Genomic DNA, 14,420 nt, shown 5'->3' on the forward strand with positions numbered 1-14,420 from the left:
TGCGTGTAAACGCAAAAAAGTCGTAAACGCATTAAAGTGAAACAGTATCTTGCTAATTTGAAGTACTAAATGAAGTCTATTTACAAAACTTTTTGTATGGATGGGCTGTAAATCGCGAGACGATTCTAATGAGACTACTTAATCCATGATTTGCAACAGTGATGCTACAGTAACTATCCGCTAATTATTGATTAAACATGGATTAATTAGCATCATTAGATTCGTCTCGCGATTTACAACCCATCTATGCAAAAAATTTTGCAAATAGACTTCATTTAATACTTCAAATGCCTTGTTTACATCTTTACACAATTTTGCAAAATGAACTAAACACACCCTTGGTAGAGTGTGGACTCCACTACGCTTTCTAGCACAGGACCTTCTAGCTTGAGCTAGGAGCATCGTTTTCTGTTGGCAGGATGGCTAGCTAGGACCATGGTTCACCAAATCAGTGGGAACCGATCCGGTTTGACCGGTTACCGGTCAAACCAGTCCGGCCCGGTTTCGGTTTGGGTCGGTACCAAACCGGCCCAAATTCAAAATTTAAATTTGAATTCAAAAAAATAAAGAATTCTTAAAAAAATTCCTAAAAATACTTCAAGGTGCGACGAATCTAATGGTGTTAAATTTTTCTCAAAAATTCGTTCATTTAGTATAGTTTGCGGGGATTTGAAGTTAAACAAAAAAAGCATGCATACAAAAATATACAAATACAATGTAAAAAGTAGTACAAAAGAGAGTTGGAAAATTTAAATTTGAATTACAAAAATGAAAAATTCTCAAAAAATTCCTAAAAATACTTCAAGGTGCGACGAATCTAATGGTGTTAAATTTTCTCAAAAATTCGTTCATTTAGTATAGTTTGCGGGGATTTGAAGTTAAACAAAAAAAAGCGTGCATACAAAAATATACAAATACAATGTAAAAGTAGTACAAAAGAGGGTTGGAGGGTTAATTTAGGCTAAAATATGTTATACAAACATTTATTTAGTATACTTTGCGGGCATTTGAATTTAAATCAAAAAAGAAAAAATTTGAATTTGGCCGATTACCAGTTAAACCTACCGGTTACCAGTCAAATCGGTCGGAACCGATTGAACATGCGATTTTGAATTTGATTTTGAATTTGACCGGTTTTCGATCAAACTGGTCCGGTAAACCGCTACCAGACCGCGCCGGTTTGACCAGACCGGTCGGTTTATTTAACCCTGGCTAGGACAGGCGGCGCTGGTGCCGATCTGATCAGGGGTGAGGGGCGCTCGCCGGTCGAAGCTAATGCTACACGTCGCGCACAAGCTTCCGGAGACGGAGGAGAACGGACGGGCGCGTCCGACAAAAAAGCTCCTTCTTGACCCGGCGCAGCTTCATCGGAGTTGCTGACGCAGTGACGCTCGGCGTGATGGCCCCATGAGCTCACGCGGTCATGCCCCGCCGGACGGTCATGCCCCGCCGGACGGTCGCCGGGCGCTAACGGTGATTGTGGACGGACTGGGATATCGCGCGACGGGTCGCGCAGATGGCGATCGCGCGACCTCACTTTTTTTTCTCTCCAATTTTAGCATTTTATACGGTCACGGTCCGCCTCCACATGTCTTTTTCAGCTATATGTGTCTCTCTATTCTACCCACCCGTACAGCATGCAGTGGGAGGCTTTTTCAACATGCAACCTGTTTATAGAAAATATTTTATCTCATCGGTATGATAGTTATTTTGAATACCGATAGCACTATTGTGTTCTACGTGACAAGACGGACAAAACTAGATCTCAGTTGCATATATTTTAAAAACGTTTTCACCTAGTAGCAACTTATGTGAAAATTTAAATATGATATTATTGAAGGAGTTGTCACACTTATAAAATATAAATTGTCACACATATAAGATAGAAGTTGCCACACATATAAGATAAAAGTTGCCACAAAAAATATTTATAAATTTAATAACAAAGTTGCCAAAAAACAAAATTTATAATGAACATAAGTTGTCACAAATAATTTTATAATATATATAAATTGTCACAGATAAAATTTATAATATACATAAGTTGTCACAAATAAAATTCATAATATACATAAGTTGTCACACAATTTATATCTTATTCGTATGACAATTTGTGTGTATTAACCCTTCCGTTTCGTGGCAACTTATTCAATAACGAGTACTTTGCGCGCGCCCTTGCACGCCCAGCGCTAGCGAAATAAAATTTATCCCAATAGCGAAGTAATTGTGCTGTTAAGTTCGGAGCATAAAGTTTCCATTTCTTATTGGAAGATGGATACATATGGGTATATGACGTTAATTCCTAAAAGACAAGATTAAGTGTATTGAGTTTGCTTGTTTGCACGGGAAGTAGTCCTCCGGTTCTGTTTCCTGCGCCAAAAAAATTAATCTATTAAAGCAACCAAAGTTTGCAACTTCACACGATATTATAACATTTATTTATAGGATACTACAATCGCTGAAGAGGGAATATTTATATAGATTCATAACCTGAACCAGCATTGAGATGCCTTTTTGATTGGCTTTAAGTTCACTCTAGTTCTTGATCGCCAAAAAATAAAAAGAGTTCATTCTTGTTCTACATTATTACTATATGATGGGATCTTTTTAGAACTTTTAAGTATTTAAATAGATAATAATATAACTCCACAGTATAAGTATTGCTTAAATTTGAGTAAAACTAATCCTAGACATTGTATGTTCAGATTAGAAGATATGATAAATGAATTGACACACAGCAGGATGAACTATATAGAAATTTCATAAAATAAAAAACAATCAGAAACATATAATACTCTAATATGCAACGTAGTCAAGTGAACGCTAGGAGCAAAAGGACCTTACCATGATGGAGATGTTGTAGCTGGAATCAAATTATTTTTCCCCTCAGCTTCAGTGGCAAGTTAATCAGCCTTTTTTCATTTGCATAAATGCATCTACATAGTTGAAATGTAATCTTAAGATCATAATGAGTAACAAATAAGGTTTGGCGTACTAATAAAATAAGCACATGTGATACAATTAGGCAACAACCAACTCATTAGTTGACCCACCAAGAGCCATGACAATAACCATTGCATTCCGCAATGACTTATTGGTGATAATGTCCCTAGGCTTGAAGTCTATCTTTAGCAATTCTAAAATATACTTCCCAGAAAGGTGGCATTCATCAAGTTTTAGTGGGTCTTCAGCAGGAGTTGAAGAACTTTGGCACATAAAGCACAAAGGAATATTGATTAAGAATAGTTAATCTATGTAAATGACGCAGACTGATGTAATAAAATATTTTTCATTGCTTCACAACAAACACATGAATTGCGGAGCACATTCTTTCTTTGCTCATCACCAGTGGCGGATCTACAGGGGGGCTAGAGGGGCTCGAGCCCCCCTACTGCTTGGGAGCCCATGGATCCCCCCCTCAGCCCCCCCCTCTAATTTTTAGACTCCATGGATGAACAATGGGGGGGCTGGAGAGCTTGCTGGAGGTAGAAGACGATGTGCTCGCGACGTTGGGCCAACTGGCAAGTGAACAGCCCAGCACAACACCAAATTTTTGGAACGGCCCAAAAGGCCACCCGCAAGCCCACTCACAAGGCCACACGCAGGAACGGCCCAAAAGCCCACTCACAAGGCCACACTCCAGTAGTTCCCCAATCGCAGTGCGGCCAGTGCCATCCAAAATTCCAAATCCCTAGCAGGAACCGAGGCACGCAGCAGCTCCCAGCTCGGTCGGGTTGCTCTGCTCGCGTCCGGCGGCGGCGGCGCCCGGCGGTGGACGAGCGGACGGCTCACGGCGGCGGTCGCTGGTGGGAGAGCTACGGCCGGGGGCAACACCGCGGCAGCCGGCAGGGTCTCGCTCTGCGCTCCGCACAGCGCGCACGGCGCATCTGCGCTGCGCCCTGCCCGCGCCGCCGCCCGGACCCGCGGCTGCGGTCCGCCGGTCGCGGTCCACGGAGACGGAGTACGTGAGGAAGCGGCGTGCCGGCGTGGCAGCGAGGCCGCGCGTGCTGCGGGCGGCCGGGCGCGCCGGAGTCCGCCCCGCGCCGCCGCGAGCCCGCGACGCCAGCCGCTCAGAGCCCTGGACCCGCGTTCCGCGGTCCTGATCCACGGAGGAGGCGGCGAGGCCGCCGCGCGGGCGACGGGCCGGCGTGGCCGCGGGCAGCCGAGCGCGACGAAGTCCGCTCAGGTGCACGGCCGGAGAACGCCAGCAGCTCAGAACGGTATGGATTATTGAACTGGTTAAATTTCTGATCCCAATTTCATATATCTTGTAATTTGTCAATAATTTGTAGAATTGTAGTCTTGTCAATAATTTGTAGTCTCATAGAGTTGCAATATGTTGAAGAGAACATTGATACTTCCGGTGGCAACTGCTTCATCAATGTTTATTAATATTTTGTAGAATTGCAAGATGTCGAAGAGAACATTGTTCACCTATTATTCAAGCAGTAGCAGTACTCCTACTCCTCCAGAAACTAATGCAAGGCCCCCAAAAAACCGCAGAGTAGAATTTTGTGCATCAGATATCATTAGTGACCCTGGATTGCGCAAGCCAATTGATGAGTATTCGTTTGAGATTAGAGATCAAGATAAGAGGGCATATGCTTTGAGGGGTCCAACTCAACAACCAGTTGGCTTTACATTTCCTCGCTCATGGAAAAGTGGTGAATGGAGATCTTTTCAGCAGCATTGGTTTGGGACTTATGATTGGCTGGAGTATAGTGAGTCAAAGGATGCAGCATTTTGTTTTTATTGTTATCTTTTCTTTGAGCCAGGAAAGCCCGATAAATGGGGGAGCAGTGTCTTTGCAAAGGTCGGTATAGACAAATGGAAGAAGGCTTTGGAAAAATTTGATAAACATGGTGCTTCACATTCTCATTGTAATGCAAGGCTGAAGTGCGATGATTTTATGAATCAAAGAACAAGTGTCACTCGGAAATTTGAAAAGCAAAGTAAGGAGGAAGATAATCGATACAAAACTCGCTTGTCATCTTCTTTAGATGTTGCAAGGTTCCTCATACAGCAAGGTGATGCTTTCCGTGGACACGATGAGTCCTCTACTTCGCTCAACAAGGGAACATTCAGAGAGATGATTGACTGGTACAAAGACAAGGTCGAAGTGGTTAAGGATGCATATTATAAAGGCTCTAAAAATTGCCAGATGTTGTCTCCTTTTATTCAGAAGGATCTTACAAAAGCTTGTGCAGAAGAAGTCACATCAGTGATTATGGATGAGATTCATGGCAGGCGATTCTCGGTGCTTATTGATGAGTCTCGAGATGTATCTATAAAGGAGCAAATGGCTATGGTTCTGAGGTTTGTAATCTACTAGAGACTCTGCATTGTTTCCTTTCCATTGTATAATTTTATATTCATGCTAAGTTGCTAACATATAACTTGATGTGTAGGTTTGTGAATGATGAAGGAAAGGTGCTAGAGAGATTTCTTGGACTTAAACATATTGATAAATGTACATCTATTGCATTGAAAGAAGCTTTGGTCGGTATGATTTCTAGCCACAAGTTAAGCATGAATATGATTCGTGGACAGGGTTATGATGGAGCTTCCAATATGAGAGGTGAATTTAATGGCGTGCAGAAATTGGTTCGTGATCAAAATCCTTATGCCTTCTATGTGCATTGTTTTGCCCATCAATTGCAATTAGTGGTTGTCGCCGTTTCAACTTCTACTCCAGCTATTGCAGATTTTTTTAACTATGTCCCTTTGATAATCAATACTGTGGGTGCATCTTGTATGAGAAAGGATATCTTGCTTGCAAAACACCATGATAGTTTGTTAGAAAAATTAGAGAATTGTGAGATTGCCACTGGAAGAGGTTTAAACCAAGAAAGTAGCCTTGCTAGGCCTGGAGATACTAGATGGGGCTCCCATCTTAAAACATTGCTTCGTATTTTGGTTATGTGGGAAGCTATATTGGAGGTGCTTGAGATTGTGAAAAAAGATTCCATTAAACCTACATGTACTGGTGGTGCTTTTGGTCTGATTAGTAAAATGGAAAGCTTTGATTTTGTGTTCATCATGCATTTGATGATTGAAATATTGAGCACCACAGATACTTTGTCACGTGCTTTGCAAAGAAAGGATCAAGATATTGTCGAGGCAATGCATTCTATCATGAGTGTGAAAGAGACCTTGCAGGATATGAGGGACAATGGATGGGAGCCGTTATTCAGAAGAGTGAAGTCATTCTGTGATAAAAATGAGATTGAAGTGCCAGATATGGATAAGGAGGTAAATGCTAGAGGGACATCTGTACGTAGAAGGCAAAAGGTAACAAACATGCATTTCTACCATGTTGAGATTTTTCTTGCTGCCATTGATGCCATTTTGACTGAGATGAATCATCGATTTAGTGAAGCTAGTTCAGAGTTGTTAGTATGCATGGCTTCACTTAATCCAAGGAACTCCTTCTCTAATTTTGATGTGGATAAGCTTGTGAAACTTGCTGAAATATATGCTGAAGATTTTGATGTCGGACATCTTGCGGTGTTGCCAAGTCAACTTAAAGCATTCCACCAACGTGCTAAAAGAAATAGAGAGTTTCTTGGGTGCACAGAACTTTCAAAGGTTGCTGAAATTATGGTCAAGACAACCATGAATACCTCTTACCCATTAGTTTATCGGCTCGTTGAGCTCACATTGATACTTCCAGTGGCAACAGCTTCGGTTGAGAGGGTTTTTTCAGCTATGTCTCTTTTAAAGACGGATTTGCGCAGAAAAATAGGAGATGAATGGCTCAATGATTTGATGATATGCTATGTTGAGAAGGAGATATTTAGAAGCATTAGTAGTGACAAAATCATACATCGGTTTGAAGATATGAAAAAACGTCGTAGGCTTGTGCCTAAAGACAATTTAGTGGTATGCTTAAATCTATTTGAATTTCATAATTTCTTGACATTATTATTTGCCCATTCACTTATTTATTTTGTCTTGTGTAGATTGCTCCTCATGGGGAAGATTGAAGAAGAATAACGGGTGTCATTGTCAGCACGCCTCCGCCTCATTATGTTTTGGTTTCATGTTTTTTAATGGGCAAAACTGCATATTCGTCTTTTGCTACTTCTCGTAATGTACTTATCTATGTTTTCATGAACATGTCGTTCTAGTATTGGTCTAGATTGTATGCTGGCAGTTGGCTTCAGCCCCCCCCCTATCATTTTGTCCTGGTTTCGCCCCTGCTCATCACTAATTGATCCACTGACATATTGTCCGTAGCAAAGCATAAAAACTAAATCAAAAGGTAGATTAAGTACATATATATAAGAACTTAAATCGCTAAATAGGTAAAAGGTAGTAAATATACCTGGAAAGCAAATACTATGTCATAAGAATTGCCCTGAAAGTGACCGGGCTACATTGAAAATAAATTTTGTTAGAAAATTACCAATATACGAACAATTTAAAGAAATAAATATATTTAATAGATTATTGTGTCACTGGTTAAGGATCCAAAATACAGATGGTGCCAGCCACATTAACCTAAATTTTTAGTACAAATAGTTCTACATGCAACTATCAGCCATTAAGCTATAATGGTGCCTATCATGATTCTAAGTTCCGGACAGTGGTTCAGTCCATGAAAATTATCATTCAGTCATTGAAATAGTCAAACCAATAGAACAATTTAGGGGAAAAGGTTGAGAACTAATCGACCCCTTCTCCAAAGCTTCAAAGTTTATCCTGTTCTCTCATTTAAGTGTTAAAAATCGGAGCTTTCAGAATCAACTCTGGAAGACAACATCACAAGCACATTGCAAAAACTGCCAGCAAAAATATGCAAGAGTATGTAGCTAGGAGAGCATTTATATCAGCATCAGCTATAGAAGAATGAAGCACAAGCAGCATTTACAGTGGCAAGCTATATCTGTTTCATAGTACCAAAGAAGTCATTAACTGAACATAATGTGATATGTTTATGTGAAGTAGAATCAATCACACACAGGACTCCAACCCTTGAGAGTAAATAGCAAGCTAATCTCTAAACTAACAGGTCTTCTTAACATAAGTCATACAATACAGTGTGAGTTACCTGTACCTGTGAAGCGTCCCCTCATAAGAGAGAACTTAAATGTGATACAAAGCATCAGTCCCAGGAGGCTGATGCCACATTTATTACATCAGATGGTTCAAAACCGTACAAACCTTGGAGGACACTCGATACAGATAATGATGATAACTAACCAAGCTACGACATAACACCAGACCGCAAACCACATGGGGTCTACCACGGGCTCAGAGTACTGCGACAGCGGAGGCATCTCGACAGGGCCGGTTCCACAGGCAAGGTTGGGTGTAGAACGATAACCCTACTCGGCGTCGTCTGGCACGAAATCTGGATCTTCTTCTGTAAAAAGTAAGAGTGGGGTGAGTACAAGCGTACTCAGCAAGTCCAATCACACCCACGGAGGGGGGTTATATCAGAATAATATGCATAGGTAAAACAAGGATAAGGTTATGGTTTAATTTACAGAAAACAATATTTTATGCAGGGGTTTATTTTAAGGAAAGCCTTTTTGAAAATCAGTTTCTGGAGTAACACGGAGTTTCAAATTTTAAACTGCTACCGGACTCCCCGTCCGTCGTAGCACACGGCACAACTGCCGGACACAATTCCAAAACAACTCACACCAGCCCATCCCAAGAAACACTAGTTATGTGACCACACCGTAACTCGCCCAATACCGTGGGCACGGACTATTCGAATAGATTCTTAACTCTGCAGAGGTGTGCAACTTTACCCACAAGTAGGATACCACAACTCGAACACCGTCGTGTCGGTGTAGATCCCAACATAGCCATTACCCACCATAGCTAAGCCTGACTAGCCATCACGGGATGCACCAAGGGGTCATTGACCGTTCACTCAGGTATAACCGGGCATAAGTCACTCGGGGCTTATCCCTTTTCCTTAGTCACCCGTTGCTCTCAGCTCTCCTGATGGCTATCACACCAACTAGTGGGATTTATGCTACGCCGTTGCCCATACAACGGTCGAGTGGTTTGCACGATAGTGGAGTTAGGTGAGATGACACACCAACTCGGTCCTTAAACGCGACAAGATGGATAACTCCCTTCTTTGCCCTGCCACACAGGCATAAGCACACCAATCGGCAATTCACACAGAAATGCCGTCCATCCCGTCCATACTCATCTTTCGAAAATCCACATTTTATCCCTTCCCATGCGCACACATTTTCTTTATAAAATAAAGCATATTATGAGTAAAGTCCTGAGCGTTCTAATATCGATTAACGTCCAAGCAAAATCAGACATTAATCTAGGTGGTCAAGGAATGGTCATCACAAATCAAGGGGTGGCTATCCAACCGTGTTTTCATGCAAGCAAAACATATGCAATTTATAAAACAGGCCATTGGGTTGTGTTTATAAAACTAGGACAGAAACATGCGTCAAAGGATGGGATTGAACTTGCCGTCTTCAAAGCCTTCGGGGAAGTCCTGTCCTTCGGGCTCGGGGTCGCGGAACGGGTCCTCGTTCACCTGCTCACAGCACTGCTCGTCAACGGGTTCTCCTTCGTTCACTCCGTGGTCTACAGCGCACACAAACAAACATACAATCAAAACAAAGATTTGTCGTCGAGCTCGAAACGGGAACACATGAAATATAGAGCATAGAGTATTATTTTTGGATGGTTTCTGAATGGTATGGCCAAAACTGAGTTAGGAGAGGCGGGGTAAAATTTTAGGTTAAACCGGGGTCGTTAGGCACATAAAATGATAGGTCAGGGGAGCGTTTAGGCCCTAAACAGGGGTCTAGGGACCTAATTGTAATTAAGATTAAGTAGGCAGGGGCTTGGTTTATATTTTAAAAGTTTCTTGGGTTAATTAAAAAAAAGGTCAGGGTTTTATTTGTAATTAAGTTTATAAGGCGGGGGGGTTTGTTTTGGAAATATAATAAAGGATAGGGCTTTATGTGCAAAAGGCCCTAAATGTGGAAGGATTCTTAAACAATTAGGAGGGAAGGGGAGGGCCTAGGGGCAAATGTGCCCCTTCTTCCTCCTCCCTCCACGCTGGGAGACAGGGGAGGCCGTCAGGGGGCGTCGGCGGCGCTCAACCGGCGGCCCTGGCCCTCGGGAACGGCCAGAGTAGAGGGGGAGAGGGGGAGGGTGACACTGGGGTTTGATTCCCCTCCCCAATTTCAGAGGAGGGGGCCCGTGGGGGAAGTGCGGCGGCCATGGCCGTGGTGGGTCGGCGGTGGCCGTGGGCGGCGCGGTAGGGGCGGCCAGAGGCGGGTGTCGGTGGGGTAAAAGGGAGAGGGTGGTGCGGGGGTTGGTTTACCCACCTTGGCTCGGGCTAGGAAGGAGTGAGGGGGCGGCTCTGCGCTACCGGCGGCGCTAGGAGGGCAAAGGGGCGGTGGGCGGTGGCACTGCGGTTCGTGGGAGCGCCGGGGGTGCTCCTTGGCCCCCTTTATAGGCGGCCAAGGCGGTGGCGGTGGGAGCAGGGTGGTGGCCGGCGGGGCAGGCTTGTCGGCGGCGTTAATGGCGCGGCGAGGCTCACCATTGTGATGCGACGGCACGGCGCGGGGGGGGGGGGGCACTGGTGGGGCGTCAACGGGGCGCGGAAACGGAGCGGCGAGGCGAAGTGACACCACGGCCAGGCGGCGACCGCTGCAGGCGGCTCTGTGCCGCGGTCGACGCTGCTGTGCAGCGTCAACGGCGGTCGGCCGTGGCGTGACGCGCACGGGCTGGCGGCGCGTCCGCGTGCGTGCGCGTGCGCGTGCGCACGACGTTGCGGCGGCGCTGGAGCGGCTCGGGTGCAGCAGGGCGCAGGCGAGAGCGGGGTCCCGGGGGCGTGCACGCGCACAGGCGTTCGCGTGGGCACGGCCCGGGGGCGGTGTTCGCGGCGAGCAGCGGGCGGCCGGGGCGCGGGTCGGTGAGCGCCAAGCAGCTGTAGGGCGGCGCGCGCGCGGAGGGGGAACAGGGCCGGGCCGGCGTGCTGCGTGGCCGGAGCGGGGTCCAAGGTGGCGTTTCCCGGTGGAGGGCGCGGCCGGGTGGAGCAGGGGGCAGGACGGCCGGTTCACGCGCGCGGCAGAGAAGAAAGGAAGAAGAGAGAGGGAGAGGGAAGGAGAGGGAAAAGGAAAAGAAAAGAAAATGGGAAAAAGAAAAAGGAGAGAGAGAGGGAAATGGAAAGAGAGAGAAAGGGCGGGATTCGCGCCGTGATCGCGGCGCCCGGTCGGCCACGCGCGGCGCCTGGGCGTGCGTGAGCGCGATGCGCGGGACGAGAGGGAAAATCAGGGTGCTGGATACGGGTGTCGGGACAAGTTGTTCGGGAATCGGAAGATCGGAACAGGGAGGTTCCGGAAAACTGGGGTTAGGGTTTTAAGGAGAGATCGAGCTCAACGACGAGAAACAAAATTTTAGCGCACGATTTATTTTAGGTAATTTTCGGGATGTTACAACCTGCAATTTCACATTCACACAGACCTGCAGCTAGCTAGAACATGTATTGGAAGAAAGGACAGCTAGCTAGAATGAGAAAAATGAAAGAAGCTACCTGCTATCAATAGCTCTCTAGTCAATACACAAATACCATGCATTAAAGTAAAACACGGAAAAAAACACAAATTCTGAAGCTGAGGAACAAAACCTACACTTGCAACATGATGCGGCAACAACTTCACATCCTACTTAGCAGCACATAGAACCAACGGATCCTTTACCTTGCACCTAGAAGTGACCTTAAAATTAGTAATTGCAGCCTGCAAAACCCAAGTAAGAAAGTTTTCAGCCGCAGAAGGCTGCAGCGTCAAACTAATTGCTCATTAGTCTAGAAAAATATATTAACCTACACTCCAAGATACCAATTCATGGAACATAATTAAGTGAGCAATACAGATAGCAGATTTCATAGCGCCTGTGAGAGAAGAAGCACAAATAGATACGGATGGATCTAGGAAGGAAGGGGAAGGAAGCAAACGTACCGTACGAAGGGAAGAAGGGGACCAGCGTGCGTGCAAAGGAAGCCGTAGGGTGGTAGGAGCTCGCCGGGCAGGAGGGCGTGGAGCAGCGTGCGACGAAGCGGAAGCGTCGTAGGGAAGCAAGGAGCTCACCGGGCAGAGATGCGAGGAGCAGCAAAGGAAGCGAGAGGAAGAGAAGCAAAAAAAAGAAAGGATAAGGCTGTGGGGGTGACTGGAGAAGACTCAGGAGCGACGGCACAAGCTGAGCAGCCCAGTGAGTCGCCATACCAGGTGCGGCGCATGTTGTGACGAGCACGGCCGCGGCAGCCCAGCGATTGATTATCTGGAGGCGGCGCCTGGGCGTCGTTGGGCGCTCTGGTGGAGGCGGCGGTGGAAGAAGAGGTGTCGAGGTCGGGCCCAGGGGGTCAGGCGGCCCCTGACCAGATCAAGGCGCGGCCAAGGAGCACGGCCACGGCTCGGCCGTAGTGGTGGTGGCGAGGCAGGCAAGCAAGCAGGGATTGGGCCAGCGCGTGCGTGAGGAAGATGGTGGCGCGACTAGGCTCACCCAAGGATCGTACGGCTGGAGCGGCGGTTTAGAGGTGGCCCGACAGAGGACGGTAGCGACGGGCGGGGGTGGTCGTCGGGAGCCCCGGGTGTTGGCCCAATGGAACCGAGGAGGGCGAGGGGAAGGCGTTGGCAATGAATCGGAAGGGAGACTCACTAGAGACGACAAATCTTGACGGCGGCCAGCGGCGACGGAAGGAGGTGGCGTGGCGGCTCCTGCAGGCCAGCCGGTGGGGATTGGTGGCAGCGCCACGGTAGCCGCCGCAACTAGGAGCTCGAGCAGAGGAGGGACAGTCCTGGTGCTGTCGGATGCTTCGCGAAGGGATTTTTTTTTTCAACCGGTGAGGCTGTGCCACAGGCCATTGGATAGGAATCGCGCGGATGAAATTATTTTGGCTATCGTGGCCCAATGAGGTGTCGAGGAAGGGTGGGTCTTTAACATATAGAAATATCAAACTTAAATTTATACATAAGTTACTACTAATGCAAAATATTATCAAAACATATGCAAGGGGGGTCTAGTTTTATTCGTCTCATCGTGTAGAATATACTGGTATAATTGGTTTTCAAAACGGAGCTAATATAAATGAGATAAAATATTTTTTTATAGAAGCTTCATACCAAAATAAAGTTCATTTCCTCAACCTACCAGTAAACCAGGTGATGGCGTGAACATGCAGCTACGCACGCAGGCACATGGGCCAAAAATGTGGGCTGGTCTGGTGCGTGGGACGTTGGGCCGCGACGTGCAGAAAGGCCGAGGCCGGGCTTACGAGGGGACGCGCGCTAGTGCGCCAGCGCGACCAGTCGTAGGATAGCATTTGACCAACCCAGAATGCTCGGAATTGGAGCGGCCTGTATCCTTCGGCCCGGCCCATGCCGTGCGACCCTTGGATTGTCATCCGCCTGTCCGTCAACCCACATTCGCCACCAATCCAGCAGCACTCTGACCTGGCCCAGGCCTAAGTTTCGGTGACCAACTAGGCCTGGCCCAGAACTGGACGGCCTATAGATTGCACTGATGGGATTTTGGGTTTTGAAAAAAAAAACGAGATGGATCTAAATGGTTTAATGCCATTTTCAACCTCAACAAGTACGGACGGAGCGGTAAACATTGCAGGTCTTGCGCCAAAGTTCTTATCATATTGTTACCCTTCTGAAATTCTTAGACTTTTCTGCATGAGTTAGCAAGAACATAAGACGATATGCAACAATCTGCACTTATCAATCGCGGCACTAGTTTATGGGGGGCTTATGTAGCTTTGCCGTGAAATGCATACAGTGCATCTCCTTCCTTTTGTAGGGAAAGAAGCTTTCTGAAGACAACGTGAAAGATTTATCATCAGCTGATCTGCAAGTGAGGATATTTTCTCCTTTTTCTTCCCTGTAGCTGTACTGATGTGTCGAGGTGTCCGTTGGAAAGCTTTTTGTGTTAGATGCCGTGGGGGACTAACATCTCGCGTAATTTTTGTAAATGTCATAGACGTGTGCACAAAAAAGATATCCGCCCAAAAGCAGAAGGAGCAAGCACTTTTTATATATTCGCGAACATTTTCCCGACCGTGGCATCTTGTATGCTTGTTCAATGCTTCCTGCCACATGCAAGATAACTGGGTGATCGTATTTTACTAGGTTCTGTTTAGTTCATGAATTTTTTTGGGTTTTGATATTGTAGTACTTTCGTTGTTATTTAGCAATTAATATCTAATTATGTATTATTAAGCTTAAAAGATTCGTCTCGAGCTAATCAGTTAGACTGTGTAATTAGTTATTTTTTTCAATCACATTTAATGCTCCATTCATGTGTCTAAAAATTCGATATGACGAGTACTATAGAAATTTTTTTGGAACTAAACAAGGCCTAAAGGCCACTAGTATAGTAGTAGTATGTCATATTGAACTGAACTTCTGAATAAT

The 14,420-nt window shown here is 45.9% G+C and overlaps 1 protein-coding gene and 1 long non-coding RNA gene across 6 annotated transcripts; one reads left to right on the plus strand and one right to left on the minus strand.

Annotated features, from left to right (window-relative positions):
• Positions 1-2,189: 2,189 nt before the first annotated feature.
• Positions 2,190-12,828, minus strand: LOC120692223. 5 transcript variants are annotated; one of them, XR_005682556.1, is made up of 5 exons: positions 12,661-12,828; positions 11,634-11,741; positions 7,328-7,375; positions 2,845-2,936; positions 2,190-2,370 (listed from the first exon to the last, which is right to left on the minus strand). It is a non-coding gene; the product is annotated as an uncharacterized LOC120692223 (long non-coding RNA). The 5 variants fall into 5 exon arrangements; XR_005682541.1 differs by having other exon boundaries at positions 11,964-12,826; XR_005682542.1 differs by lacking the exon at positions 12,661-12,828 and adding an exon at positions 11,964-12,654 and having other exon boundaries at positions 11,634-11,780.
• LOC120692221 (zinc finger MYM-type protein 1-like) lies at positions 4,073-7,172 on the plus strand. Its single transcript, XM_039975469.1, has 4 exons — positions 4,073-4,220; positions 4,403-5,316; positions 5,409-6,882; positions 6,963-7,172. The coding sequence occupies exons 2-4, from the start codon at positions 4,412-4,414 to the stop codon at positions 6,984-6,986; spliced, it is 2,403 nt and encodes an 800-aa protein (XP_039831403.1). The 5' UTR covers positions 4,073-4,220; positions 4,403-4,411; the 3' UTR covers positions 6,987-7,172.
• Positions 12,829-14,420: the final 1,592 nt, after the last annotated feature.

Source organism: Panicum virgatum, chromosome 2K, assembly GCF_016808335.1.
Source record: "Panicum virgatum strain AP13 chromosome 2K, P.virgatum_v5, whole genome shotgun sequence".
NCBI classification, from domain to species: domain Eukaryota; kingdom Viridiplantae; phylum Streptophyta; class Magnoliopsida; order Poales; family Poaceae; genus Panicum; species Panicum virgatum.

What these genes read in the sequence shown, in the direction of transcription:
- LOC120692221 (XM_039975469.1), top strand. Translation starts at nt 4,412, where the DNA reads ATGTCGAAGAGAACATTGTTCACCTATTATTCAAGCAGTAGCAGTACT. An exon ending in CAAATGGCTATGGTTCTGAG is followed by an intron (nt 5,317 to 5,408) that starts GTTTGTAATCTA and finishes CTTGATGTGTAG; the next exon opens with GTTTGTGAATGATGAAGGAA. An exon ending in TGCCTAAAGACAATTTAGTG is followed by an intron (nt 6,883 to 6,962) that starts GTATGCTTAAAT and finishes TGTCTTGTGTAG; the next exon opens with ATTGCTCCTCATGGGGAAGA.